The sequence below is a fragment of the Colletotrichum navitas genome, assembly GCF_030913465.1.
Source record: "Colletotrichum navitas strain CBS 125086 chromosome Unknown LY79scaffold_47, whole genome shotgun sequence".
Classification (NCBI taxonomy): Eukaryota; Fungi; Ascomycota; class Sordariomycetes; order Glomerellales; family Glomerellaceae; genus Colletotrichum; species Colletotrichum navitas.
Window position 1 is genome coordinate 214,145 of NW_026850593.1, and position 25,318 is coordinate 239,462.

The 25,318-nt window shown below is 54.5% G+C and overlaps 8 protein-coding genes across 8 annotated transcripts; 4 read left to right on the forward strand and 4 right to left on the reverse strand.

Moving 5' to 3' along the window:
- Nucleotides 1-895: 895 nt before the first annotated feature.
- Nucleotides 896-3,994, reverse strand: LY79DRAFT_276631 (uncharacterized protein). The gene is made up of 3 exons (XM_060552074.1): nucleotides 3,573-3,994; nucleotides 3,361-3,508; nucleotides 896-3,270 (listed from the first exon to the last, which is right to left on the reverse strand). Exons 1-3 carry the CDS (start codon nucleotides 3,583-3,585, stop codon nucleotides 999-1,001), a joined length of 2,433 nt encoding a protein of 810 aa, XP_060412218.1. The 5' UTR covers nucleotides 3,586-3,994; the 3' UTR covers nucleotides 896-998.
- Nucleotides 3,995-4,375: 381 nt separating this feature from the next.
- Nucleotides 4,376-5,475, forward strand: LY79DRAFT_276663 (translation machinery-associated protein 16). The gene is made up of 4 exons (XM_060552075.1): nucleotides 4,376-4,707; nucleotides 4,770-4,857; nucleotides 4,916-5,049; nucleotides 5,116-5,475. Exons 1-4 carry the CDS (start codon nucleotides 4,536-4,538, stop codon nucleotides 5,262-5,264), a joined length of 543 nt encoding a protein of 180 aa, XP_060412219.1. The 5' UTR covers nucleotides 4,376-4,535; the 3' UTR covers nucleotides 5,265-5,475.
- Nucleotides 5,476-6,391: 916 nt separating this feature from the next.
- LY79DRAFT_276667 (uncharacterized protein) lies at nucleotides 6,392-6,858 on the forward strand. Its single transcript, XM_060552076.1, has 2 exons — nucleotides 6,392-6,517; nucleotides 6,571-6,858. Exon 2 carries the CDS (start codon nucleotides 6,575-6,577, stop codon nucleotides 6,806-6,808), a length of 234 nt encoding a protein of 77 aa, XP_060412220.1. The 5' UTR covers nucleotides 6,392-6,517; nucleotides 6,571-6,574; the 3' UTR covers nucleotides 6,809-6,858.
- Nucleotides 6,859-7,276: 418 nt separating this feature from the next.
- LY79DRAFT_276673 (mitochondrial glycoprotein) lies at nucleotides 7,277-8,431 on the forward strand. The gene is made up of 2 exons (XM_060552077.1): nucleotides 7,277-7,804; nucleotides 7,867-8,431. The coding sequence occupies exons 1-2, from the start codon at nucleotides 7,449-7,451 to the stop codon at nucleotides 8,423-8,425; spliced, it is 915 nt and encodes a 304-aa protein (XP_060412221.1). The 5' UTR covers nucleotides 7,277-7,448; the 3' UTR covers nucleotides 8,426-8,431.
- Nucleotides 8,432-10,390: 1,959 nt separating this feature from the next.
- On the reverse strand, nucleotides 10,391-11,759 carry LY79DRAFT_610746 (CAP domain-containing protein). Its single transcript, XM_060561941.1, has 2 exons — nucleotides 10,841-11,759; nucleotides 10,391-10,784 (listed from the first exon to the last, which is right to left on the reverse strand). The coding sequence occupies exons 1-2, from the start codon at nucleotides 11,500-11,502 to the stop codon at nucleotides 10,763-10,765; spliced, it is 684 nt and encodes a 227-aa protein (XP_060412222.1). The 5' UTR covers nucleotides 11,503-11,759; the 3' UTR covers nucleotides 10,391-10,762.
- Nucleotides 11,760-15,384: 3,625 nt separating this feature from the next.
- Nucleotides 15,385-16,299, forward strand: LY79DRAFT_519353 (uncharacterized protein; the record flags this gene model as incomplete). The annotated part of the gene is made up of 1 exon (XM_060555130.1): nucleotides 15,385-16,299. One exon carries the CDS (start codon nucleotides 15,385-15,387, stop codon nucleotides 16,297-16,299), a length of 915 nt encoding a protein of 304 aa, XP_060412223.1.
- A 2,014-nt stretch (nucleotides 16,300-18,313) lies between these two features.
- On the reverse strand, nucleotides 18,314-20,292 carry LY79DRAFT_276724 (oxysterol-binding family protein). Its single transcript, XM_060552078.1, has 4 exons — nucleotides 20,060-20,292; nucleotides 19,549-19,795; nucleotides 18,798-19,475; nucleotides 18,314-18,734 (listed from the first exon to the last, which is right to left on the reverse strand). Exons 1-4 carry the CDS (start codon nucleotides 20,143-20,145, stop codon nucleotides 18,378-18,380), a joined length of 1,368 nt encoding a protein of 455 aa, XP_060412224.1. The 5' UTR covers nucleotides 20,146-20,292; the 3' UTR covers nucleotides 18,314-18,377.
- A 3,914-nt stretch (nucleotides 20,293-24,206) lies between these two features.
- Nucleotides 24,207-25,121, reverse strand: LY79DRAFT_276801 (uncharacterized protein). Its single transcript, XM_060552079.1, has one exon. The coding sequence runs from the start codon at nucleotides 24,837-24,839 to the stop codon at nucleotides 24,255-24,257; it is 585 nt and encodes a 194-aa protein (XP_060412225.1). The 5' UTR covers nucleotides 24,840-25,121; the 3' UTR covers nucleotides 24,207-24,254.
- Nucleotides 25,122-25,318: the final 197 nt, after the last annotated feature.

Consider the following 25,318-nt stretch of genomic DNA (forward strand, 5'->3'; position numbering starts at 1 on the left):
GCACAGCGGCGACGGGTTTTTATGCATCGTGCCTTTTTTTTTGTTGGCGAGACCATGTCTCGGTTTTCAATCACCTTTTTTGCCTGCATGCTGCGTGTGTGTACGAACCGATCTTGGGTCCTGGCGTTTTGCTCTTCACCGGGCCTGCCGATGAACCGTGCCTGACTTGCGAAACTGCGGTTTGCACTTAACTTGTACCGAGCTTTATGACGACGTCTGACGAAAGTTTCAGTTTTTTTCCCTTTCCCTTTCCCTTCCCACTTTTTGTTAATAGAGCGAAAAAAAAAGGGGGGGGGGGCGTGTGGGAATGCGTTCAGACGGCCGCCTTGCTTCCGGCAGCCCCGTGGTCATTAACCCATCTCTCTACCCAACCCATTTGAGGTCTGTCTGGGTGCCGGTCTCGATCCATTCCTCTTCACAGTCACAACCTTGAAAAGTACGTGCTGGGCTGGAAAACAAGGAGGCAGGTGGGCCGGCTCGCTGGCCAGCACACATCGTTGATAGACGACCAAGAGGCGGGATGAGAAACTCCTTCGGTGAATAAAATGCTTCTCGACGACGACATATTCCTATCATCACTACGTAAGACTCCCTACGCCATGGGCTATTGAAATTCATACAAGAAACCGGCTGTCCCGTCCCTTTATTCCCCTTAATAAACCTCGTTTCGTTGGCCCCGTGATGCAGCTTCCTGCTTTCAAGTGACACATGCTCTCTGGTCAGTAGCAACTTTGATGGCCCATAATGACCTTGTGGCCGTTGTGTATGGTTGTCGGCCTCAACGCCCAACATCGGTAGACATGCCCCATCTACCTGGGACACCTAAAACGCCTCACAGTCGTATACCGTGGTGTATTGTCGCCTGCTGGCTAGCGCCATGGGCATGCACCTTGAATGGTGCCTAACTGCTGAAACGCCTGCTTCCGCAATGAATAGAACAGAATAATGACGCAATGTGTATGGGTATCGCATCGAACATTGTAGTTGTTGATAATCATTCAGTTATACACGAACCGGGATAGGTTCAAAGCTTTTGGTCGCGAGTCTTCGTCCATGGCGCCGAGCCCCCCTGAGAAGACATCATCTTCATTCTCGCCGTCGCTATCGGGGATGATCTGATCTTCGCTTCCGCATGGTGCGTTCAGCGCCTCAACCTCGGCCAGATTGACCTTGGGCAGGGGTACGAATGAGGGGTTGACGGGCATCGACTTGAGGAGCCGGCTTTTCCGGGGACTGCGCTTCGGACTCCGCTGGATCGATCCCTTAGTAGGGGACAGGGGCCGGCGAGTAGACGCGTTCTTGCGTTGAAGGGCACGGCATCCCATGCGCTGGAGCGGGGTGAGGAGCGGGGTGGCCTTAGAAGAAGTGCCAGCTGCGAACGAGCCAGCGGAGCATGTGATCGACGACGGTGCAGTGGAGGGGGCGCCGCTTGAAGGCGTGAAGATAGATGAGTGCTGGGAGACGGTGGTGGACGGCGTATCAGGCTCACTGGAAGAGGCAGGACTTGGCTGAGAGTTGAAAGCGAATCGCTGCAAAGACGTGCGTCTGGACGTCTTCTCGGGCAACGAGGAGGCAGGCTTCTTTGGCTCGGTGTCCTCGGTCTCGGATAGATCAGTGTGCGGCGTTGTTGCTATTTCCTCGTCTTTGCTGAATTGGCTGTCCGTGCCTGCAGTCGCCTCCGTGCCCGTATCTGTGCTCTGGCTCTCTTCAAAGACCGCGATCGACTTCGGCTTCGGGGCATGCCATCCGTCAATGTCTGGCAGATTAAGTAGTGCCTCGTCAACAGAGTCATCTGAGAACAAGAAGCTGTCCTTTTTGCTCTTGTTGGTGTCGCTTCCGCTTCGGGGGAAGAACTTGCTCTTTTGGGATTCCTCAGGCTTGGTTTCAATAGTATCGGTGTCCGCGCAGAGACGAACCTTCTTGGGCGGTCGTTGGGAGCTGCTTCTCATTAGGGTATCGATATCGTCTAGGGTATTTGCTGCGTCGCCAATCGTGACTCGGCGAGACTCGCCAGAGCTTCCAAGGGCATTCTGTTCCAGGAGATTCTGTTCCAGGAGATTCTGGATGGGTTCAGTCCGTCGTCGTGTTAGGCGAGGAGAAGTAGTAGAGCGGGCGGTTCGTGTTGGGCGGGAGCTGGCTGCCGGTTGTGATGATGACGTGCTCTCGAGATAAGGTCTGGGCAAAGGGAAGACGCGAGGGACAAGGCCGTTGTGGGTGAGGGCAGCAACTCTTTCCGGGTCGACTGAGAAGCAGTTGCGATCCATTTCGCCCATCGGGATGCGCTGATGACCCTTGAAGTACGAGTCGATCGGCTTTATTGGGGCTCTCGTGCGAGTTGAGGCTGAAGAGGCAGCCGCAATAGCCTCTGCGGACTGGGAGTGTCTCCTTTTGGCATCCGTCTTTGAGCCAGGCATAGGTGCAGGGATAATGGTCTCCTTAGTGATGGGGTTGACGTCTCCAACTGCAATGGCAGTGGCCAAGTCAGGCTCGACATAACCGCCAATGAACGGCATGTCCTCGACACCTTTGCCCTCTTCAGGTTCCGTCAAGCAGACCAACTGCTTCTTCTTCGGACAGTAGACTCTCTGGTGGAGGAAGGTAAGCTCCGCCTGGGCAAACCTCGACATGTAGTTCTCCGAAACGCGATGCTTCCCCTCGAATTGGATCATCCGGACCAAACGTTCAGGCGTTTTGTACTTGCGCATCATCCGGTACGCCGTCTTGAGGCCCATGTTGTTGATGCCCTCAAGGTAGTCGCAGCCGCTGAATATGGCCATGCGGCGGAAGTCGGTGTCGGTCCATCCCGTCAGGGAAACTTCCCGAACCGCACAAAAGTCCCTCCGGTTGATCTCGATGCAGTTTCCGTACTGATCAAGCTTGGTCAAAAGGCGCTTGCATCCGAAGACCAAGAGATCGGAGTCCTCCGAGAGAATGCCGGCAATGAGGCCTTGTCGTTCGAGGTAGACGAGCTGAGCGTCAGCTTCGTACGGTGCAACGACGTATGGGAGGTCCATCTTCTTCAACTCGTCAATGAGATTGCGAGCCATCTCTGGTGTGACGTCGATGGCCTTCTGAAACTCGAGGGCTGCTTGCGACGACTTGCCGGCCCTGAGGAGCTCCATGGCCGACTTCTTGCTATCCTCGCGGCGTTTGGCGCGAGATCCTTCGGTGGCAGCTTTGCTGGGAAGGAAGTCGCCGTCAAAGACCAGGTAAGGTGTGACACCAAAATGCTTGAGCATTCTCACCCGGTGCATGGCGAAGTCGACATATCTGGGTGCAGTGTCAGGTACGGCGCAAATGAACCAGCGGGTGCATAACTCCAAAGGGCCGGATAGAGCGCTAGGCTAGAGCCACACTCACTTGCGGGTGGGGTTGCCTTTGGCCAAGTCAACGGCACAGGCAATGGCACCGCGATGAAGCCATCCGTAGGCGTCAACGCCGAGCGTCTCGCCGGCAAACTTCTTCAGCTCGGTTGGCCTGTGGATGGACTTGAGAAGCGGGAGAAGGCCTGTGGTGGCGACAATGAGTAAAAAAACGTTGGCTTGACCGGAATCAAGGGATGGGCAAAGTACCTGAGACGCCCATTATTGACCTCAAGGAAACGACTCGCAAGTCCTCACAGAGTGCAGAAGCGTTCCGAGATCTCGAGGAGTTGGGGTTTCGCTCTCTCTCGGATCCGATTCACAGGCCAAGCAGCCGGGCAAACAATGTGCGACCAATGTTCAGTCCATCCGTCGAGAGGCAGTACGCGTGAAGAGAGTGACCGCGTTGGAGGATGGGGGAGTCGGAACGCCAAGTCAGGTGATCAGGGAGGCAAATGTAAACAAAGCTAACGGGGGCGACAGTGGACGGGTGTGCAAGGGCGACTGATTGGACTTTGCCACGCGACGAAGGGCTGGGAAGTGAGGGGATTGAAGTCGGCAGAGATTCACCGCAATGCTGAGGTCGGAGGAGTGAAGGTGTGCAGGTGGAGTGAATTACGGCTTCCTGCACGGGAAAGGGACGGTGTATCGCCAGGGGTGGGAAGAGGGGACCTGACCTTGCTATATTGGAATTGGAACGCGGGTAGTGGCCACACCGCACTCGCGTCAGGCCCCATATCGCGACTCTCTCTTATTATTATTATTTTTATTTTCTTTTTGTCTCATCCGCTTGCGCAAGGCCTGGGCTGGGCTCGAACTTCCCTAAAGAGGCTTAGCGTCTAAGATCCATCCACTGTATTCCTGAGTGGTGGGCCATGTACCTAATTAAGTACCTAAGTATCCAACGTCACTGCATTCCTTCCTGGCTGAAGACCATTGGACCCTCGCTCCGCCAAGTGGGGCACTCTTCTTTTTTTCTTTTTTCTTTTTTTTTGGTCATGTCGTCCGTGTGTCGTTCACAGCACAGAAGAACTGGATGGGATTTTCATCTAGTGGGGGCACAGACCGACACTCATAGAGCAGAGCTATTTTCATCTACCTCTCAACAACCTTGACTATCCCGTACCCTGTATACCTCACTTCAAACCTATCGCAAGTGTTCTCTCCGTCAAGATGCCCTCAACATTACAAAAGGCCCGTAAGCACATTGCGAAGAAGCGGAACGGCCATGACCTAGCCCTACATGAGTACTCCAGAGACTCAAAGCGCCTTCACAAGGCGTCCATAAGAGATCAGAAGCTGGAGAAGCTTCATGCTTCAAGGAACAGGAAGGAGCAGCCGCTGCGTAAGATGAAATGATTGCGTCAAGTTACCATGACGCTACTGATCAAGACTGACATCTGGTAGTTGACCGTGCTCGTTATTTTCAAAAGGCTGTCCAGGAAAACGGGTCCGAGCCCCTCGAGTTGGCCGCCATCCAGGAGCTAATTCACAAGTCTGTCCCTGAACTCACAGCTCATGGTCTATACGAACCAACACTGACATGCACGCAGGTTTGTGCATCAGTATGATGAGGAGTACGCCGAGGTCAAGAAGACACGTCGGCCAGGACGTCCTGCGAGTCCCAAGGAGGACTTGCTGAAGCAGAAGATTGCAACCCTTGAAGAGGAGTACAGGATCGGGTTCTGTCAGTGGCCATCAAATAGCGCCCCCTAACCTCTTTCTAGCTTCTATCTTCTAACATGATTTGCAGACCTTCCCGACCTCTTGGATGCGTCCAACACACTCCTGCTCGATCGCTGGGAGGGTTCATGGTCTTACCTGACCTCGGTCGCCTGGGTCAAGATCACAAGCGATGGCAACATCAAGAAGTCCAGCTTCCCGCCCACCGGCAGCTCTTGAGAACAACCGTTTTTGCCGGGGTGTTTTTGGCGTTCGGAGGAGGTCGTATTGGGCCGTGAATAGGTCTGGCTCTGGGGCGAGGGGGAGAAACCCCCAGCGATTTGATTGAGGCAACAAAGAGGGGTTCGCATCGTCTCTGTTTTCCCTGTGCAAGTTCCAGGACGGCGCAAGCTGTAGGAGACGGGGGATGCCCGCAGAAGGTGTCTCAGACAAGCATGCGCTGTATCCGGAGACTCGTTTGGCCAATAGCCAATCTACTCCGGTTACACACAGCAGCCGTGCAGGCCGAGAGACGAAGACCGGCGATTGCTCTGCCCACATCGAACACGCCCGATAAAACCACTGGTTGTTCGGCTGTATCATAACCTACGTCCCACGCCGTCACACAAAAGGGGTCGAGGAAGCGTCAGACCTGACGAGCATGTGTGGCGTCAATGGAGATGGTGCCGCATCAATAGCCTTATGGGAAGCATGTAATGTCAGGGATTGGACCGCATCATGTACAAGTCAACGTAGTGGCCTGCTTGAAACACTCCCGACACGTGTTGTCGACGAGCCTCGAGCACACTGCGTAAAAACCGGAAGGGCAGTAAAAAATCGTGTCTTGGCTCCCGATCGTCAGCGATCGAGGTTCGATGTTGCACAACTCAAGTGACAATGATGCCGAAAGCCGGGTTTTCGAACCCCCGGCTCAGTCTCTAACCCCATGCCAACTTATAACTCTCCGTGTTTTGAGTGATCAGTATGCATCGACCTGCCCCAAGCCTTCTGACCCAGATGAATGGAACCACGTTGTTCGTTAAGCGGAACATGTGCCGTTTCCATCACTTTCCCCTCGATGACGAGATCTAGATCCCGGCGGGTCTGGGTGCTACATTGCACGGCCGACATCCATTCCACTCATCATTCTTATGAGCCCCTAATGCGAGGGATGTGGCAGGCGGTGTTGTAGAATGTCGCAGCCTGAAGATTTAGGATACCGAGCGCCTAATGAAATGATCCTCTCGTGACGATGGTATCACAATATGGGCTGGGCCCATCATGGTCAGTATGGTTGGAAGCCCCTTAGGGACGTGACGTTCTGCTGGCTTCTCGAGTATATCATCTACCGGGATTGCCGGCGAACAGTTCCCGTGATGCCAGACGACACCATTGTTCCCAAAAAGCCTGCTGTCGTGCGGGTGTATCCAACAAACCTCTCGCTGATATACAAGTATCGTCCTCTTACCCTGCTATTCCTTGATCCTCCCCGAGTAAGTCCAACTTGAGTGGGTGTTCTTGAGCGTAGTACTGACGATATAAACAGAAATATGTGTAAATACGTCAGTCACATCCGCGTCTGCAACCTGTGCAATCACCATGACACGGTTCTTATATCGGAGAGGCTCTGCGTACTAGCAAAGCAGAGCGGAGGCTTTGGGAGTTGTGATACTGGAATAAGTAGTGACAACAACAGCACAAGCAACCGTTGTTGGAAATGCAGAGAGAGAACCCGACGCATCCCTTGTGCGTCACCGGCATTACGGCACGTTAGTCTTCCTTGAAAACGGCGTCGATGATGGGATAGAGTGGGAGACGAGGGACACATTCAAGTTGGTCAATTGAATCAGGGCTGCGGGTTAGCCATTCATGTCTTGGCAGTGTCATTGAAAAGCCTCGAACGTCGGTAAAGTGTGATGATGATTTTGTACTGCTGGTCTGGCCATCGCGGCATTCACCTCCAGGCCGTCGAGGGACGGCCAGCAGGAACATAGATTCGTCGCAGTACAGAGTAATGTCACTCCAAATGATAATCCGGTGGACCCTTCTACTACCCGATCGAGACTAGCCCTTGGATTCAAACGACCAGATAGGTAGCTGGACCCTGTGGAGTTGACATCCTCTGTTGTACCTGGATTCCATACTCCAGTACGGATAAGTGTTTGCATAGAACCCCACACCCATCCCGTTCCTAGAGGTTCAAAGTGCACTTTGCGGCTGGGCGGTGAAGCGCACGTCGGAAAAAGGTTATGCCGGGATTCTGGTCTGATGCCAAAAAATTTGGGAGCTCCCAGGTTGTGTTCGCAAAGCTATTGCTACTGCCTTCGATCCAATTCTCCACCACCTTTTTTTCAACAAGCTTTTCCACCTCTCCTTGTCGAACACTCTCTAGCATCTCAATAGTCACCTCAGAAATCCGCCATAATGCTTTCCATCAGATCCATTGCGCGCTCTGCGCCCAGAACCCTCACCCGCCTCTCCCTCAGACAGTCAGTGGCGCGCCCGAGTGCCTTCGTCAAGGCCTCTTCGTGGAGCCCTGCTGTCCAGACCCAGCGCGCATCTGCTTTCTCCAGCTCCGCTTTCAGGAAAGCGGATGCCAGCGAGACTGATGCCGAGCTCGTCTCCAAGATCGACAGCGAGCTGCAGTTCGAGGAGGAGGTCAAGCAGAATGAGCAGCTCCCCGCAAGCGTCAAGGACTTCATCGACAACAGCCCCTTCGAGATCCACGACATCCCCGGCAAGGAGGAGGTCAAGCTGACCCGCAGCTTTGGAGAGGAGAAGTATGTCTTGCTTACTTGAGTGGGCCGCTCTGAGGACAGTTGGCTAACAAAACACAATCTAGGATCACCATTACCTTCTCCATCGCCGACCTCGCCAACTACGATCCTGAGATGTACGATAATGATCGTGCTCTCGAGGATGAGGAGTTCGACTCCGACATGCAGAACTCCAACAAGCAGGGCGGCGTCCAGGCCTCCGGTGGCGCTCGCTCCGCCAATGCCGAGGAGCAGCTGGAGGAGGAGGAGGGCGACCTCGACGAGGCCGCTCCCCCTTGCCGCCTGAGCATCATCGTTGAGAAGCCCGGCAAGACCCCCGGCGCGCTCAACATCGACGCCACTGCTCAGGACGGCGCCATTGTCGTCGACAACATGTTCTACTACGAGGACGGCAAGCTCGCCCACGCTGCCAACGCCGAGGTCGCCCACGCCCGCAGCGACATCTACCCTGGACCCCCCTTCGGCAGCCTCGACGAGGACCTCCAGATCCTGATGGAGCGCTACCTTGAGGAGCGCGGCATCACCCAGGCCCTGGCCGTCTTCGCGCCCGATTACATTGACGTCAAGGAGCAGCGCGAGTACGTCCGGTGGTTGAACAACGTCAAGGGCTTCGTCAGCGCCTAAATTCACAACGATCAGGACCCAATCACATATGAGCGAAGATAAGGATCAAAATCCGGGAGGAAAGGCTTGAACGATGTATGATGGCGGACGTGCGCGCGAGGGCGCGAGAAGTGTAAGATGATACGAAATTCCTGTGGAAACGGAACCTTCTTGGCTTGTCTTATACCTGTTTCCACTCTACGATGTACCATACCATGGCCTGGCTGGCTTGCCGGTTGCCGACATAACAAACTGTAATATCAAAAAATTTCCATGCACATACGTTCATTGTCCTGGAACCTTTACCGAGTGGAGCATGGTGTCAGTTACTGCCCAAAAGCACTATGAAATCTCTCTTATCGTGGCAGGAGGGTACCATTATTGGCTTTGGCTTTCGTGATTCTGCTTCGACGAATGGCGGGCGACCAGACTGCTCGAATTCCCGCACGTTGGACCTCCTGATACTTGGGTGATCCAGGCTGTAAGTAAGGGTTCAATAGGGATGGCCTACATACCCACCTCCTGCGGAACTTCTACAACAACTAGGTTGTGCTTTTATCGCAATTAAGTTGCAAATCTCTGCAGAGAAGCACCGTCGTGGTTGTCATAGAACTTGGGTTATTTGACAGCGACAACCAGCTCATTACACAACAAAAGGAAAAAGAATGGATGCGATGAACGGCAAGCAAGTTGTGCTTGAGAAGTATTCAGAATCAAGGCGTCAGAAAGGAGCGGCTCGCTTTGTGATGATGCAAATGAGAGGCATCTTATCCGTCACAAGATGGCGCAACTCCAGATGGATCAACAGTTTATTGAAACGTGCTTCAAGAACTCGACAGCAGAATGTTTTCCGCCGGGTCGGGTTCTATCGTTGACCATGATCCCAACTCCCCTGCCCCGAAGCGTCTGCCAAAGCTCACCCAACTCGTTCAATGTATGCTCTTTTACTAGCCAAATCCCGAGCACGGTGAAGATGCGAACGCCGACAGGCACGATCCGCCCCGTAGCTGGCGATGCGGAAGTGGCAGGCCTAGCGCCGACGGCCAACGAGGTCATGACTTTGAGATTTGGGAAAGCTCAAATGAGCCGAATCTGCCGGGGACTCACATGTAGCAATAAAAGACCAGAGATCGCGGCAATCTCGACGCCGCGGAGGAGGAAAAGGTCTTCGACCCTGTTGGATATTGATGGTTGGACTTCTAGGCGCGTGAATCTTGGTATTGTATCCAAAGACTGAGCATGAGAGGCTGAAGCATCTGAGACGCCTAGCATCGCCTGGAGAGGGAGTCTCACTCTCGAGCCCTAGAGGGCGAAGACCTAACCGCCCAGTGTCATTCACCGTGCTGAACGGTTAGATCGTCCGTATCTCGCGGTTCACGCGGGAATCATGCTCTGCATTCTCAATGGCTCTGTCCACGACCCAAAAAGGAGGTTGACACCAGGTGTGAAACGAGGGTGGTCGGAACGCGAATTGCCTGTACGGGGGAGGGGAAATCGGCATCTTGTTCGGAGATGAAGAGGGCCGATGTCCTTGCTTTTGGGTATTGACAAGAGATGAAGGTGCAGAGTCGGCAAGCCGGGTTTCTAGAAGTACCGTGTTGTATGGCTAGATGAACGTCAAGTCAGTGAGTGCAGTTTGGCCGCGAAGCAGCAGGGCAGCCGTAACTATGAAGCCGTAGAATGAGGAGTCAACTTTAGACAAAATATTGAACTCGAACCCGACACGATACTTATACTGGCAGTGACAGTGACAGCGTTGATGATAAGTGACAAAAACCATGTTGTAGCTGCATTGGACCAATAGAGCCGACCAGCTTCTCAGTATAACTGGGTTAAGCTCAACAAACATTCTTATACAAACTGCCACGACAACCAAGACAATCTAATCAATATAACAGATATGACAAGGCGCAGTCCAAAGGCTCAAAAGTGTCGGCAATCATGTGGCATCACAGCTTTGTTCTCCGAGAGTACACTTGAAATAAACCTTGCTTTTTTTTTTATAGAAAACATCACCGGAAACAGAAAATATGGTATCATGAGCTAGTTCGCTATGTCTCGTTATGTGGTCATCATGGAAATCCGCTCAAAGTCGCGGCAGAGGAAGAAGACCCGTGACCTACCCCCTTTCCCATTCCCAACCTGCTGATCCAAGCCTTCTGAAGTCGAGTTGCGGAAATGGGGAATCTCATCTGGGTGTAAAATGCTGTGCAAGAATGTGAAAAAAGAAGAGGAAAAAAAAAAAAAAAGAAGTTTGTGTGTTCGGCCCAGCCAAGCTACCAGCCAGAACAGGACCTATGCCATGTTGTGACTGAATGATCTTCTTCATCTACAAACACCGTGCTGACGTGGCGATGTCTAATAAGGCTTCTGGCCGATGCTGCAGGGCTGATTAGCTTTCTGTAACAAGAGCGGATTTACGAGTCCGAGACTTACAAGTTGCCAGGGGGCGAGTAGCGCGCGACGACATAGGTGCCCTGGGAGTTGGAGGCGACAGCCAGGCCGACCTTGGTGGTGCTCTTCCAGACGATCTGGGTGTAGTGGCCGAAGCCCATGTAGTTGGTCTCGCTGATGGTCTCGCCGTTGTAATCGTCCTTCTCCTTGATCCAGGCGTCGGCGGCGTTGACGTTCGGGCTGTCCTTGTTCGACTGCATGTACAGGTTCTCGCCCTGGTTGGCGGTCTGAGAGTGCGTCAGGGAGCCGACGGAGAGCAGGTGGTTGGCCCACTCCAGGGCGTCGGCGGCGAGGGAGTCATCCCACTCGAGAGGGGAGACGCCGACATCGCTGCGGGCGGCGTTGTGGGCGTCGAGGGCGGCCTTCTGGTCGGCGGTCAGGCCGGAGGAGCCGGGGGAGCCGCTGGAGGCGGTGGTCGTGGGGGCAGGGGCGGAAGGGGGAGCGGGAGCCTCCTCGACGGGAGCCGGTGTGACGGCCGGGGCGGAGGGGTTGCCGGTGGGAGTGGGAGCGGGAACGATGATGGTGGTTACGGCGCCCCCGTTGCCCGGGTAGCTACCCCAACCCCAGGATCCGGAGGGACGGCCGGGTCTCCAGGCGGCAGCCTGAGTTGCAAGAGCGGCAACAGCAACAGCGGAGAAACGCATTTTGATGGGTTGAAGATTGATGAAGGAGGGCAGAAATCACCTGGAATGTTGGGTTTTGCAAAGAACGAGAGAGCCGGGGATGGAACCTGCCAAGGCGTCGATAGAGTAAACCGTCGAGGGTGTAAAAAGGAGTGACTGGCGCTCAAGATCGGTGGAATGAGAGTGTGTGCCTTGGATGAAGAGAGAGGATAGGCGAGTGAAAGGAGAGCAACCACGTTGGCAAGTTATATATTCCACATTTCCTGTTTATCTGCTTGCCTCCACAGTCCTCCTGAAGTCGGGAGACTCTACCGGTGCGGTACTAAACATGACACGAGCGATGATCTCCCGCATGCAGGTCTCCACATCAACGCTATTGAACGGAAAGACTGTCGTCTCACCATTTCGTCGCCCTTTCGGCCTTGCGGAAGACTACTGCACAGTAGTCTCGTCCTCCTCGAAATCTAACAGGACCGGGGGGTTGGCCCGGGGAAGCCCAGCCCGGAAGGGACGGACTCCCACCCCCTTGGCACGCGCGTCGCCCAAACGTCAACGACGCTTGGTCAGGTTTTCAGCTTTGATGTGACGGTATTGCGTGTGCAGGTTGGCCCAGTACCACGGACGCGCGGAGGTTGGAGAACGACTTGGAACCACGGACTCGGTGCTGTGGACCGCATTCGTTATCGAAACTCGACAGAGCGCTCATAACCCCCTGTCATGACAACCAAGCATCTCTCGATGCTTCCAAGAAATTATCTGGGACGTAGCCCTACCAGATTATGTCATGTCTGCGGATTAGTTGTTGCCGGTAAATGTAAGGGACCACTTGTGGAGTCGAGCTTTTGATCGAGCCAACGGCCCATAAACAAGGGATGACTTCTCACAACTCCCTTGAGGCTTCCTAACTTTTCGACCCTGCTTAGATGGCTGAGAAGTATTACGCTCCGCAATCCTGTTGGGGTTTTGTTCGCCCAAGCCGGGATGCCCCACCTGTCATTTCTTCTCTGACACCCTCGCTCTCGTCTAATTCTCTCAGTTGCAGCCGCCGGACATTATCCAGCTATGCATTGCAGATCCCAGTTAAACGGAACAAGAAACCCAAGGGCCGTCGTGGAGCAACTTCATTTGCCCCTCCCGGCGTGGAGTCCCCTGTGAGTGCGGGGTGCGGCCAATCAAGGTGTGCACCATTGCTTCTTTGTTCTTTATTAGATAGACAGCATCAAACCCTAGCTCGAGTTGGCTGGTTCAGGGGCAAAGACAAGTATGACACTACGTTCTTCGCCATCCGAGTCTATTGCGGTCGAGGCCATCTTGGCTTCAAGCTCCCTGCCGCCCTTTCCCCTCCAATCCCTCGGTTCGAACCGGGCTTATCTTGGGTGACGTTGACAGACGCCGCGGCTCACTAGCGGCCAAGATTAATGGCAATGTCGCACGGGCTGGCGTGGGGTCCCACGTTCCCACGCCGTCGAACCCGACTTGTCGGCATGGTTGAAGAACAGTTCGTCTTATGTAGACAACAGGCCAGCATCTTTGTACAGCCCGTCTGATCTTTGCTTTCTCCCACTCTACCCTGAAGAACATGTCCAAACGAAACAAAACAGAACATAAAAAAGGAACAACTCATTTGATTTCCTGTTAGAAAGTTCAGGATATATAGACTTTGAAAAAGAAAAGAAAAAACGCTTTTGTTGCTGAGTTTAGCCTAGCAAAGTCTCTTGTCGTCGACTTATACCACGTTTATCGTGGTGTATATGCTGTGTTTTATGGACCTGCGGTGGTGGAGCCCCGAGATTACACCACAAAGCCGGCATGTCTAGCCTCAGCTTGGTTACATCCCGCCGGCTGCACTTCCTTGTGCCCCTCATTGCAATTTGAGACATCTATATATCTGCTACACTGGCTTGGATTTACATTGCGCGCCCACACAATTTCGTCTCTTTTCCCTCTTTTCCCCAGTTCAGCTGTGTTGGCCAACATGTAGGTTTCGGCCATGCGGATTTTGCATCGGAGTTTTGGCATGCTACTTTGGCGAGCCTCATAAAAGCATGGGAGTTCCCAGCCATGGTGTCGTGGTTTCCCAGAATGGGGACGAGACGTTGCTGCTCGCGTATGTTCCTGTTGTTGAGTTCTCTTCGCTTCTTATCATTTGGTCTTCGTGAGTATTATAAGTGTAGCGCCGTCATCCAGCAACACAACCTGAGTCAATCAGCCGCTGTGAATGATAACGTTCGTTATGCCGACCGAAAGTTGATGTGGATAAGCATGGCGTTCCCATCTTTGGGCTGCTGTCAATACCGAAATCTTTTGTGCTCTACATACAATTGCATTACACTCCGCCTCTTCTTCCTGGAGATTGAGGTAGTGTAAATGAGTATAACAGCATCATCGACCGTGGCTATAACGGCTATATTGACACGTATGCTGACTATCACTGAGACCTTGAGGCGATTCGTTAGGGGCGACCAAGGACAGTTGAAAAAAAAAAAAAAAAAAAAAACCCACCCTCCCACCCACCCACACACACACACACACACACACACAAGAACAGTGTGACAGTCACAATAACTGCGATTTTCATATCAAGAAATACCAATGGGTGTCTAGAAGAAACGACGGCATCATGAGCCAACATGATGATAGCAGATTATACAGTGGCGGTTGGAAACTGAAGGCAAATGCTTTTGACTAGTCGAAGCTACGGCAACGGCGGGAGCCTAAGATCCACCAACGATGTTAACCGTTCATTTGAAATGCCGACCAGTTGCTGTCGGATGATGGCGTGGGAGGAAGGCCATCATCTTCGAGTAACAGCTGGCTCTTGAAACAGCCAGACATCTAACAAAGTCGATAAGTTAGCGTGATGAGACCTCGGAACACTTGAGACAAGTCTATATTAGGAGAATGGTAGCAACTGGGTCCGGTATACTCATTGAGGGTTAGGGAAGAAGGTGATAATCCCCAGTGTTACGACAAAGAGAGTAAAAGGACATGGGTAGAGGCCAGAAGAGGACAGCGAATACTTTCTACACGTCCCACCAGATAACATACTTCACATTGTTGCCAGAAACTTAACATGACGTTTCAAAGACGTTGAACCGACATCGTTTAGGTAGAGCGAGTAGTGGCATCGACGCCCCATAACCTTAAGGATAGCCATTATAGCAGGACAGAGGGTGGCCTAACACATTTCATCCAAACACTTTCTTGAAGAGAGTATATTATTACTAGGCGTGTCCTAGCATATAAGATCCTGGTCATAGTTCAGGGCTTTGTTCGCTCGATGGTGAGTTTTCCACCCCCTCACTGAATGTATCGATCAACAGCGGGAATCTCAATCAAAGAAGAACAGGTCAGCTAGTCGTAGAGAGACAAGTGCTTTGGAAATATCATTCACTGTACTAAGAAAACCAATGCTGGAGTATCTGGTCTACAACCCAGGTGGACAGACAATGGTTGGTTGGTGAAAGAACAGAGGTGGGCTTTCAAAAGAAGCAGAGAACATGACCGAACTGGAGAGCTGTCAAAGCACAAGCAGATCCATTAGGTGGTGTAAGTAAAGATTGTTGTTAAAGACCGCTGGTAACTCACGTCCAAACCGCATTCACCACACTGCGCAAAAAAAAAAGCCTGCCGCTTTATTTCTTGATCCTGTCAACATCTCATTGGCAGTCCCCGACTCGTTCCTTCCGAATTCTTATCTCTGGAAGCAGTGAATTGCAATCTGCTCTCACACCCAACTCACATAATCTCGCTCAGCCGTATACTTCAGTCTTTTCACAACACTGCAGAAAGTTCCCCTTCTTCCAAATCCTTTTTTCTCTCCTTTAGAAGAGTGAAGCGACCCAGTATTCCTCTTCGTCGCAGAACCCAAGACTCACAGGCGACGCATTGGCATCCGCAAACATGGCAATTCAAACCCATCAGCAGGACGTGGCTATCAGCAGCCTGTTCAGAGAGCTTTCGATGGAGATCAAACTCAACATCTTTGAGAAACTCGTCGATAAGGCGTACGCCGAGATTGCTGCTAGCCCTGAGACGTGGATTGTTGACGGATGCGAAGACGCAATCGACCAGATCTACATCATTGACGACTACAACCAAAGCCACATGACTCACCTCCGGCGCTTTCAGCTTATACGCCTCGCATCCCAGATCAACAGCACAACACGCGCCCTTGTCGACCGTCGGCTGCCCCGTTTCCCAAGCTACCACCGATCCACCAACCTCTTCAGCTTCGGGAACACGAAGCCCAAGGCCGCGCCGCTCCGCTACACCTGGGTCTGTCCCGAGCACGACCGCTTCCACCTCGAGACCTTCACCCGCCGGTACAACGACGACGGAGACAACAAGAACACCCTGGAGAACGCGATCCTGAACGCCACGGGCAAGAGCCTCGAGGACATGAAGCACATCCAGAAGGCCCGGTACTCGGACGGCCTGCTCGTAGACGCCAGGAAGACCGAGATCCAGGCGATCGCGTCGCTGCCGAATCTCAAGTCCATCGCCCTGTGGCCCTGCCCCATGGCCCGCCCCGGGCGCCCCGCGGAGCCGCACCTCCACGGCGAGCTGCAGCCCGTCGACCCTGACATCTACCCCCAGCTGGCGGAGCAGGTCAGCGAGGACCCGACGCGGCTCCTTTCGCTGTGGGAGCCGCTGTGGGATGCCGGAGTCCGCATCACCTGCGGCCAGTACTGGGTGAACGAGGAGAGCGTGGAGATTGTCCGCACGGACGAGGGGCTGCGCCTTCGGTTCCTACAGGAGGTGTGCAAGTGCTACGAGCCTGCTCAGAGCGATGGCGAGTGGGCTGGGAAGCAGTAGGAATGTTCAAAAGGGCATCGAGGCAGAAGAGGGACAGGGAGAAAGAAGGAGGAGCGGGTTTCCTTTCGGTGTTTTTTGCTGTTGGTAAGATCTCTGCCATCACTGCCACCCAACTTCACGGTCACACAACTGACACTTGATGATGACAGACCATGCATAGAAACGAGGTGTGATGAATTGGACTGGGTTTGAGGCATTGGAGAACGGAACGGAAAGTGCGACACCAAATGCAATTGCAAATAGTCCAAGGTACAGCGCGTGCCTCAACAAACCTTGCTAGGCAGCTCGTCCACATTTGAGAGATGAATGCTGGTCTCCTTAATTAATGCTCTAGAGCCTCCCCTCTTATAGACGAGCTTGGTTGCTCAAAACGTCACTAATAATGCATTTTAAAAAACACATTGCTTGCCAAGCTCAACTCGATTGTTTACATGGTGCGTGTGGTGTATCAAACAGGTTTTGCTGCTTCTCCCATCCTCTTCAATTCACCTCTTGCTGATTGTGCGCAGAGTTTCAGAGGCTATAAGGCAATCGTAGCTGGTACCTCCTCCATTGGAGCCTTAGCCACAGCCAACGCCGAAGACAAAGGCTCCATAGAGAGCCAGTGAAAGTAGTCGAAGAAGATGTCGCGGGATCGAAGAAAAGCAAATCAGCTTTCCGAGCTACTTAATACCCTCGCAGAGTTCTGTTCCCGTCTCAACAATGCCTAAGCCTGGTAGTCCTTGCAATATACCTTCGGTAGACTACCTTTGACAGAAAGTTATTAAGGCGTCTGCCGGCAGAAAAGCCCCTGTTCATTCTTGCCGAAGCCACACAGAGCTTCAATTCCTATCGACCATCCATCACAGGACACCCTTCTAGAAGAAACTGGAAAGAAAAAGAGAGAGAGAAATAAAACCCTGCAAAGAAGACCAATCGGGAGGGACGGGGACGGGGACGGAAAGTAAACGCAGCTGACCGTTGCGGCATACTGTGTCGTCCATCGTTCCAGTCCACCGCACCGACAATCAAAGAAACCTGGGACAGCGCGGGGGACCCCACCGGAGCCGGGAGGGGCCGGACCATGGAACAACACAGCCCAGATCCGAACCCCCCCCCCCCCGCCGCGGTCCCAACACTACGGAGAGTTTCCCATCCGCAAAGCACAAGACAGGAAACGCCTGGTAATACCCGTCATCCTTCATGCCCCCGGAAAGTTGAGACCAACGACCAACCCAGCAATAGACCAGCAGACTGGCTACCTCCTTTCGGACCCCCAAACCCCCAAAAGGAAGAGAAGCTTACCAATAATGCTTCGTCGTTGGATCCCCCGAACCCTCATCTCATCCGCAAATCATGCCCATCTCATCGAACCTTGGCACGCCCCTCCTGTTCGCGTCGAAGCCCAGCAGAGCCGCATGCATCATTTGCCTTTGATCGCGACCTCGGACGAGACAATCAATGCGGATAGATTGTATTAATAAACTCAAAATGAACCCTCTAAAAGATACCAGCGCCCAGCCTCTCGCGAAAGGCGTGTTTGTGTATGTATGATCTGATCTGTGTAGTGTGCCCCCCCCCCATCATTCTCCGCTTCGTCACCACCGAGGGTACACTCAAGCGAACGATGCTTCCTCTCTCAGTAACTCCCAAAGTCTTTCTCCACCGACCCGATTCCAATCTACCAGCAGTGCAATGCGATGCAGCAGCCCCCACATCGCCGTGAATATCCTCCCGCTCCGATATGTATGCGCCGGAGCGGGGTTCGTCAACGAGAGAAGGGAGGGACAAGTAAAACAAAAAGGCAATGCACCAAGTCCTCTTCAAGTCCTGGAACCCATTCTTGTGTCATGCCGTCGGCCGTCAAATCAAGAAGGCAAAATGAGAACAATAGTAGCCAAGCATCAAAAACCCGAGGGTAACCAATACGGAAAGGAAAAAAAAAAGGGGGGGGGGGGGAGGATAGGATAATAGAAGCCTGACGCAGCAGCTCCAGTGCTGTGAGTGTGGCTCTCCTGATCCAGCACATCATATGCAACGTCCAGTTCCACGGACTTGACAATCCAAGGATGAAATACTTGCGGTGAGATGGACTGTTATCATACGATGCCGCTCATGTCCCACTCGTTCCTCTGCGCGCGCGCGAGCACCTCGCGGCCCTTCTCCGTCAGCACGGGTTTGCCGCCCTGGTCCGTCACCTGCACGAAGAACACGGGCTTGAAGGCCTCGCCAGTGCGCTCGCGCTCGCGCGCCAGCTCACGCTGCTTCTCCTCGAGATCGATCTTGACCTGTGTGGCCTTGGAGAACTGCTTTGCGTGAATGGCCTCGGTGACGCCGCCCCACATCGTCAGGGACTCGTTCTCGAGCTGCTTCTCCTTCGGTGGCACAACCTTGGGCGCGACGTTGAGGGGAGCGAGGTCGATGATGGTGTACCTCGCTTCAGGGGGGTGCGAGTTCTGCTTCTGGTCAGCACCTAAGAGGGGAGAGAGGAAGAGAGAGAAGGGGGAAGGGGCACATACGACTGGCTTGGGACCGAGAGTAAACTCGATCTTTTCGCGCCACGGGCCGCTGAGGCGGGCAACAATGTCGGCCTCAGGCACGTCCTTGATGTTCATCTTGTCGTCGTTCTCGGGGTCGTACTTGAAGATGATACCCTCGACGCGGTTCGTGGAGCGGCCGAGCCAGCCAGCCTCGACGTAATGAAGGATCGTCTTGAGCTTGGTCTCCGGGCACGTAATGTACGCCATCTCGCTGACGCTGACGCTTAGACTTCCTCTGAGAATACCGCCGAGGTGGGCGGCGGGATGCGTCAGGCGATACGTCTCGCCTCCGCGCTTGTCGAGCGTGATGAAGATGCCGAGGTTGTGCTCGCCGGGCAGAACGCGGACGCTGGTGCCAGTGAACTTGGCCGTGATCTGGTCATACCCGCGGGCGGAGAGGCCCTTATCGGGGCAGCTGACGTGGAAGGCACTCACTGGCGGGTGGTGGGAGGTCTGCTCGGTGAGGTAGGAGATGCGGAGAGGTTTGCTCTCGGGGGTCGAAGTGCCGTGCTGCGGAACAGACAGCGAGACGGCCGATGCGTTCTTGTCGACCTTGGCCGACTTGAAGCTGGACGAGCTGCTGGTGGTGCCGCTTCCGGCGCTCTGAAGGGCTGCGGTGTCGATCTTGGGTGCATTGTCCTCGATTTCCCAGTTGCACTGTCACGTCGTCGAGCGTCAGCATCACTAGTCATGGTGGAGGCCAGATGTTGCGCAAGCCAAGGGGATTCACCCTGAAGAACTCTCCCAGGCACGAGTTGTAGGGCTTGCAGGGCCTGCCCTTGACATACTTGAGGTCCTTTGTGAACCAGAAGCGACAGACCTCGAGCATGCGATCCAGAGGCTCATCCGAAGTGCCGATGGCGGCGAAGGCGTTGGGCGCGTCCAGGTAGTTCCAGTATTCGAGGTTCGGCGTCGGCTCAAGGAGCTGAGAAGGAAGAGAGAAGCGCACAGCGGCGAGGTCGGCGACGCCGATGAACCTGGACGGAAGACGAAGCAGGTTAGCCGGGTGACCATCTATTTAGGAAAAAATGACCCCCAAGAAGAGCGCTCGCCTGTCTGCCTGCACCTGCTTGCTGACGATGCCGATGTTCGCTGGCGATGGATGCGGTTTCGCCCCTAGGTAACCACTGCTCGCCGCCGCAACCATGTGGTGTTGCTGTATTGCTCCCGCTCCTCGCAGTGTGCGGCGCATGCAGGACGAAACGGCGAAGGGAATCCAGCCGGTAGGGTGGCAAACTCACTTCTTCAGGATACCGATAAAGGTCTTGAGCTTGGAGCCATCGCTCTGAGGCTCCTCGGGTGCGTCGTGCGTAGCCGCGGCAGCCATGGTTGGAATCGTTACTGTGAAAAGGGGAGGGGGTAAATGGTTCGAAGAGTCGGTCGGACGGTCGAGATTTGGGTAGGCGATGACGACGACGGTCTCTTTGTTTGGTTACTCCAAGAAATGCCCAGGCACAGAAAAGCGGCTTGCTGCGATAAGGTGGGGTGCCGAGACCGGCTTGCGGGGTCGAGATGCCGAGCTACAGGCCACAAAGGTAGCGTAGAGCGTTGGCGGTAACAGTGCTCGTCGTTGGAAGAAGGTTCGCAACAGAGATCAGAGGCAGAAGGAAAATAAAAGAGGATGGGGCCAGAGGGGGGCCAAGGGAGGGGGGAGGGGATTGATCTCAACTCCCGGTCAAAGATGTGGTGCGGTGAGCGGAATATGTTCGGGGGGAGTGTTGGGCGTGTGTGTGTGTGTGTGTGTGTGTGTGTGTGCGTTGAGAGAGCGTGTGTCCGTTTCGTTTCAGTCGTCGCGACTCGTGAGCGCGGCAGCGGAGAAAGGGGTGAAAACACACAGAGGAACAAGACCTCTGTATCTTTCTCTGCCTTTCCTTGTCGGTCAAAGACGTTCGTCCTATCGGATACGTGGGCAAGTTTCGAGACACGTCGCGAGGTGGTCAAGTGAAGAAGATGCTTGAATGTTTGTACAGCATGTCCCAAACAATGGGTGTAAGAAAAGGGGCTGTTGGGATTAAGAAGCGAGAATCGAACGCAAACCTAGGCCCGGGAGATACGTAAAAAAATGTCATGCACGGCACCCGAGTGGACATGAAATGGCGAAAGCAGACACATACATAAGAAGGTACGGATACCGCACGGGAGAGAGGAAGCTCCATGCATCGGCGCGGGAAGGCAAGTGGTGACGCCGCGGCTCAGCGGAGACGGGTACTTCCAAATACTGTGCTGTTTATGGCCAAGCACAGTACGAAGCATGGTGATATCGCTGGTGTTGATACCGCAGTCTGATAAGAGCCGGCACTGTATACCCAGGTCCCAGATCCTAGGGCACACGGTTTCAGATGCCGCCGGAGCCTACTGAATTCACCCAGCACCTACGGAGTACTCCGTACCTAGTCCGATAAGAGCTGCGATAAGGTCCCGCACGTTCCAAAAAGCTACATCAGAAACGAGGGCCTTGCACCTCTGACTTTTGGCAACGGGTCGGCTTCGACCAGTGTACAAGTCAACCGAGAAATCTCAACGTGGCTTCTTTCCTTTGCAGTTTCCCACTATACATCGTCGAAACCGAATCCCGTGCGAATTATCCAGCCGCCGCTGCCACCGCCATTGAGAGCCATCCATCCCCATCCCCCTCACCCGAAGGAAACAAAGGCTGGGTCCGGACCGCCATCTAGTCATGTGCCAGCGACCGCAAGCACGTAGGGCGGCCTCGTCCGCCCCCGGGCCGGACATCGGCCAATCATCCGCGCACATGGCCAATCCGACCGCTGTCACAAGCCCCTCCCCATCTCGATATCGCGAATATCCTTCAGCCTTCAACCCGCAAAGCACATGGCAGGAACGAGAGGCTGCGGCGGCACGCACCTTGCTCGCCCATCCCGTCACAAGGCCCCGAATGCTCCGCTGCCGCCATCTATCTGCTCGAAAGGGGTGAACCGTTTGCGTGGTAAATAGGTAGGTAAGGGAAGGGATCGCACCCGGCCCGGCGTTGGGGGTTTGTTCCTCCCCCCCCTGCAGAATTCTCTCGTCCCGTGGCCCGTTGTTTTAACCTTATTTTCCCGAGACACCGACATGAACTACATTCAAGACAACGCTTGGGACGTTGTGATACGCACATGAGATGAACTCGTTGAAGGCTTCTGAAGGTTGCAAACCCTCTCCCTCTCCGTAGAGCAGGAGCACCGTGGGCAGACCAGAGGTGTAGGGAGAGACAAAAGGCCCGGTTCGACTTGATGCGACGAAGCTCATGAAAGCCACGATTCTGGGGATTTCACAGTTTGTGTTGACCGCCAAAACGCCACACGCTCCTTCGACTCTACGACACCCCCGACCGCCTACCGAAAGCCCGTCACGGCCAACCCCTAAGCAAGCCGGGCCTCATCCAGCCAGCCAAACTAGCCAGCCGGCCCGCGAAGCTGCCGCCCCTGAGCACGTGCGGTAGAATCACCATTGATGGCAATCTCACCCAAACCGGCCGCACGTGTTCTTTCGTGCCAGACTAAGGCCAAGCCCGCATGTCTTAGATAGCTGTGCCGTGGGCTTGTCTGGGATGCCAGCCAGCATGCACGACCACATCTGCGCCCCCAATCCCCACGCTCGCACTCCGGATCAAAGGCCGAATCAAATCCTCAGAGTCAACCTCGGTGCTCATATATAACGTTCCCATGTGCAATGGGCGACCAACGGCCCTACTCATCCACTCACCACTGATCACGAGGGCAATTCGCCCTAGAGCCGCATTCAAGAGTCCCCGCCGACGACAACGACGCCGCCGCCGCCACCGCCACCCCTTTCGTGTATCTCGTGACCTCATCACATGAAGCCATCACGAGACAACAACACACACCCTGCCACCGTACACCTACAGTTACACCATCCTTCATCTCTCTCCCACCCCTGAGAGGGCATGCACTATCTAACCATGTCATTGAGCTTTCTACGGTTCACCGGAATGCTGCTGCGGCTGCAACTATTGCTGCTGCAGATCCCCTGGTTGAAGCCCTCTTGTCATGCCACCTCAGGGTCTTGACGAGGGGTGGCAAGAGCATGCCATCCAAGGTTGTGTGTTTGAAAGCGGGTTCGCGGCATTTCTCTGTTGCATCAAATCTCATCCCCCCCTCCCTTCACCATCGGCCGGCCAGAGACGAGAAAAGATACATTGTCGGCTTCGTACCGCGAGTATCTTGATATTAGACCCTCATCGCGCCCACAGCAGTACGGAGGCGAGAACTAAAAAAGGGTTACAATGCACCTCTCTCCATCCACCGTGCAACCCTTCCTGCATCGCCTTACATCCCGGGATCGTCGTTCCGGAAGTTCTCCCTTTTCAATGAATGAGCCCCCCAATGTTGCTGTCAGAAACCCCCCTCCCCCCCTCGACAGTGAACGGCCCTCTCGAGATGGCTTGAATCAAACTTGCCGGAGAATGCAACAATGTCCCACCCTTAGGGGGGGCAGGGCAATGTACGTTTGTACCTGCATGCTGCGCTCGGCTCGTGCCAACGGAGGAATAAGCCAGCCAACCTGCGTGCCAACCAGGCTTGCCTCTTCGTATAGACCCTCGAGATTTTCTTGCCCCCCCCCTTCCAACTGCCAACTTCAGGGTCTCCTGACGTAACGGGAATCTTGGAAGATCTGCGTTGTTCTTACCGTTCTTCCAGCATACCAACCGCCGGGTTCGCCTGAAGCGTTGCATCGCATCGGTGGAAAGACTAAATCGACCAGGAATCAAGCTTCAATAACAAAACCCCGCCCAATAAGCACCGACCGACAATGATCCATACCGTCCAACGGGTTTGCCCCCCCTTCATTCTCCTTGCTTCGCCGCAATGCACCCTCAAAATTTCCACCCTCCCGGCGTCTCTGTGATCACCCCCCCCCCCCCCTCGGGGATCCGGCCGAACACGAGAGATCAGCGTGTGGCAAAGTCCCGTGGTTGACCGGAGCCCAGGGCCCGGGCATCACGGCCCTGCTCGCGCCAATGCGCCGCCGTCTCCCCCCCTCTTGAGATCCTCGACGTCGGATATGCGTCTCGGGGGACCGGGGGTGCTTTACAACCACCGAGCCCCCTTCCCGGTCCAATGCAATACCCAAACATCCCCCCATGTCTGCCGCTTACAGAAATCGTACGCAAATAACGTCAGTGCCTCCTCCCCCAATACGTCCCCAAGTGGTGGTTTATGGGCTCCCCCCCACCATCACCGTCGTGGCTCAGCCCTCTATAAATATATCCCATTTCCAATGATTTCCCCAGGGGCCCTGCGATCAAGGGTTCCATTGAGGATGATCTCCTGGCCGTCGAGAAGCATACCTCGTCGAGGAATGATCATCGCGGGTTGAACATTCTTTTTCCGAGTCCCTCGTTCCCAAGCCCAATGCAAACTTTGTTCCGCTCATCAATTGTTGATGACTGGAGCCGAGCTTCATCGAGTGCCATCATCTGCCGCATATGCATTCATGCCGCCCCCTCCCCCTTCCCCCACCCCTCCTCCCTTTTCCCTTCGCAAGTGTTGCGTAAGCCCGGCCCAAGGGCGCCGGTGCCCCCGCAAAACCCACGCAATGGAAAGGTCTCGCGAACAGTTTTCCACTCGACAATGACCTCATGATCGGCGGGAAACAGCCCGTCTTCGGCAACCGCGGCCGCCAATAATCGATGCATCCCGGCGGCGTCCCTGGGGGACCCCTTACGGTTGTTAAGGTGTTCCTAGGGCAAATCCGCGGAACCCAACCCTGATCCCAGCCCAGCTCGCCACAGGGGCGCTGTCGCACGCGCGCGCGGAACTCTCTCCGACCACCAGTGAGAGGTCTTGGATTGCCGAGCGACCTTCGACAGCCACTGCACGGCACGAGCACACGAACCAGCAACTGACTCTTGTTGGTTCCTTTTTCTTCTTCTTCTCTTTCCTCTTCTTCTTCTTCTCCGGAAATCAAAACTCGACGAGATTGGACCAAACGTCCCGCCCCAACTTGCACATTGGATGGAATTATCGTGGGCGAGCGGATGGCTCTGACGTGATGCATGTGCGGCGGCGCTCACGCTTCCTGTCTCTGCTCAACTACCTACACTAGTTTATAGACGTCCATCGTATATCGCCGTATGGACGCCGAATGGCCACCGTATAGGGATGACGCTTGCGCATCCAAGTAAACGACATCGTCGTACCTGCGCATCTGCCACCGATACACCTTTGCTTTTTTCCCTTTGCCGCCGTTAGTGCTGCAACCTCTGCCCGGCCACCCTCGTCCCCCGGCGCTTACAAGATTGACTCTAAGGCATCGTCATCTCTTAGTCCCGAGAGGAAGGGCACGTTCCGGGAGGGGGAAGGGGAAGGACGACGACAACGGTCCCTGGATGGGGGCCGTCTTTTTCCAGTTCCGGCAAAGTGCACGTTGTGCCCCGGGACTCCCACTGCGACGTGAGGTGGGGACCTTGACCCAAGCAGGTGAACTCAACCGCCCGCTAACGAGAGAGAGGCCGCGCTGACGCATATTGACGAAAG

Coding starts and splice junctions, on each gene's coding strand:
- LY79DRAFT_276631 (XM_060552074.1), bottom strand. Junction 3,271..3,360: donor AAAGGCAACCCCACCCGCAA/GTGAGTGTGGCT, acceptor CACTGCACCCAG/ATATGTCGACTTCGCCATGC.
- LY79DRAFT_276663 (XM_060552075.1), top strand. CDS start 4,536: ATGCCCTCAACATTACAAAAGGCCCGTAAGCACATTGCGAAGAAGCGG. Junction 4,708..4,769: donor CAGGAAGGAGCAGCCGCTGC/GTAAGATGAAAT, acceptor GACATCTGGTAG/TTGACCGTGCTCGTTATTTT. Junction 5,050..5,115: donor GGAGTACAGGATCGGGTTCT/GTCAGTGGCCAT, acceptor CATGATTTGCAG/ACCTTCCCGACCTCTTGGAT.
- LY79DRAFT_276667 (XM_060552076.1), top strand. CDS start 6,575: ATGTGTAAATACGTCAGTCACATCCGCGTCTGCAACCTGTGCAATCAC.
- LY79DRAFT_276673 (XM_060552077.1), top strand. CDS start 7,449: ATGCTTTCCATCAGATCCATTGCGCGCTCTGCGCCCAGAACCCTCACC. Junction 7,805..7,866: donor CGCAGCTTTGGAGAGGAGAA/GTATGTCTTGCT, acceptor AACACAATCTAG/GATCACCATTACCTTCTCCA.
- LY79DRAFT_610746 (XM_060561941.1), bottom strand. CDS start 11,502: ATGCGTTTCTCCGCTGTTGCTGTTGCCGCTCTTGCAACTCAGGCTGCC. Junction 10,785..10,840: donor TACTCGCCCCCTGGCAACTT/GTAAGTCTCGGA, acceptor TCAGCCCTGCAG/CATCGGCCAGAAGCCTTATT.
- LY79DRAFT_276724 (XM_060552078.1), bottom strand. CDS start 20,145: ATGGCTGCCGCGGCTACGCACGACGCACCCGAGGAGCCTCAGAGCGAT. Junction 19,796..20,059: donor TTTATCGGTATCCTGAAGAA/GTGAGTTTGCCA, acceptor TCTTCCGTCCAG/GTTCATCGGCGTCGCCGACC. Junction 19,476..19,548: donor GCCTGGGAGAGTTCTTCAGG/GTGAATCCCCTT, acceptor ACGACGTGACAG/TGCAACTGGGAAATCGAGGA.
- LY79DRAFT_276801 (XM_060552079.1), bottom strand. CDS start 24,839: ATGCATCACGTCAGAGCCATCCGCTCGCCCACGATAATTCCATCCAAT.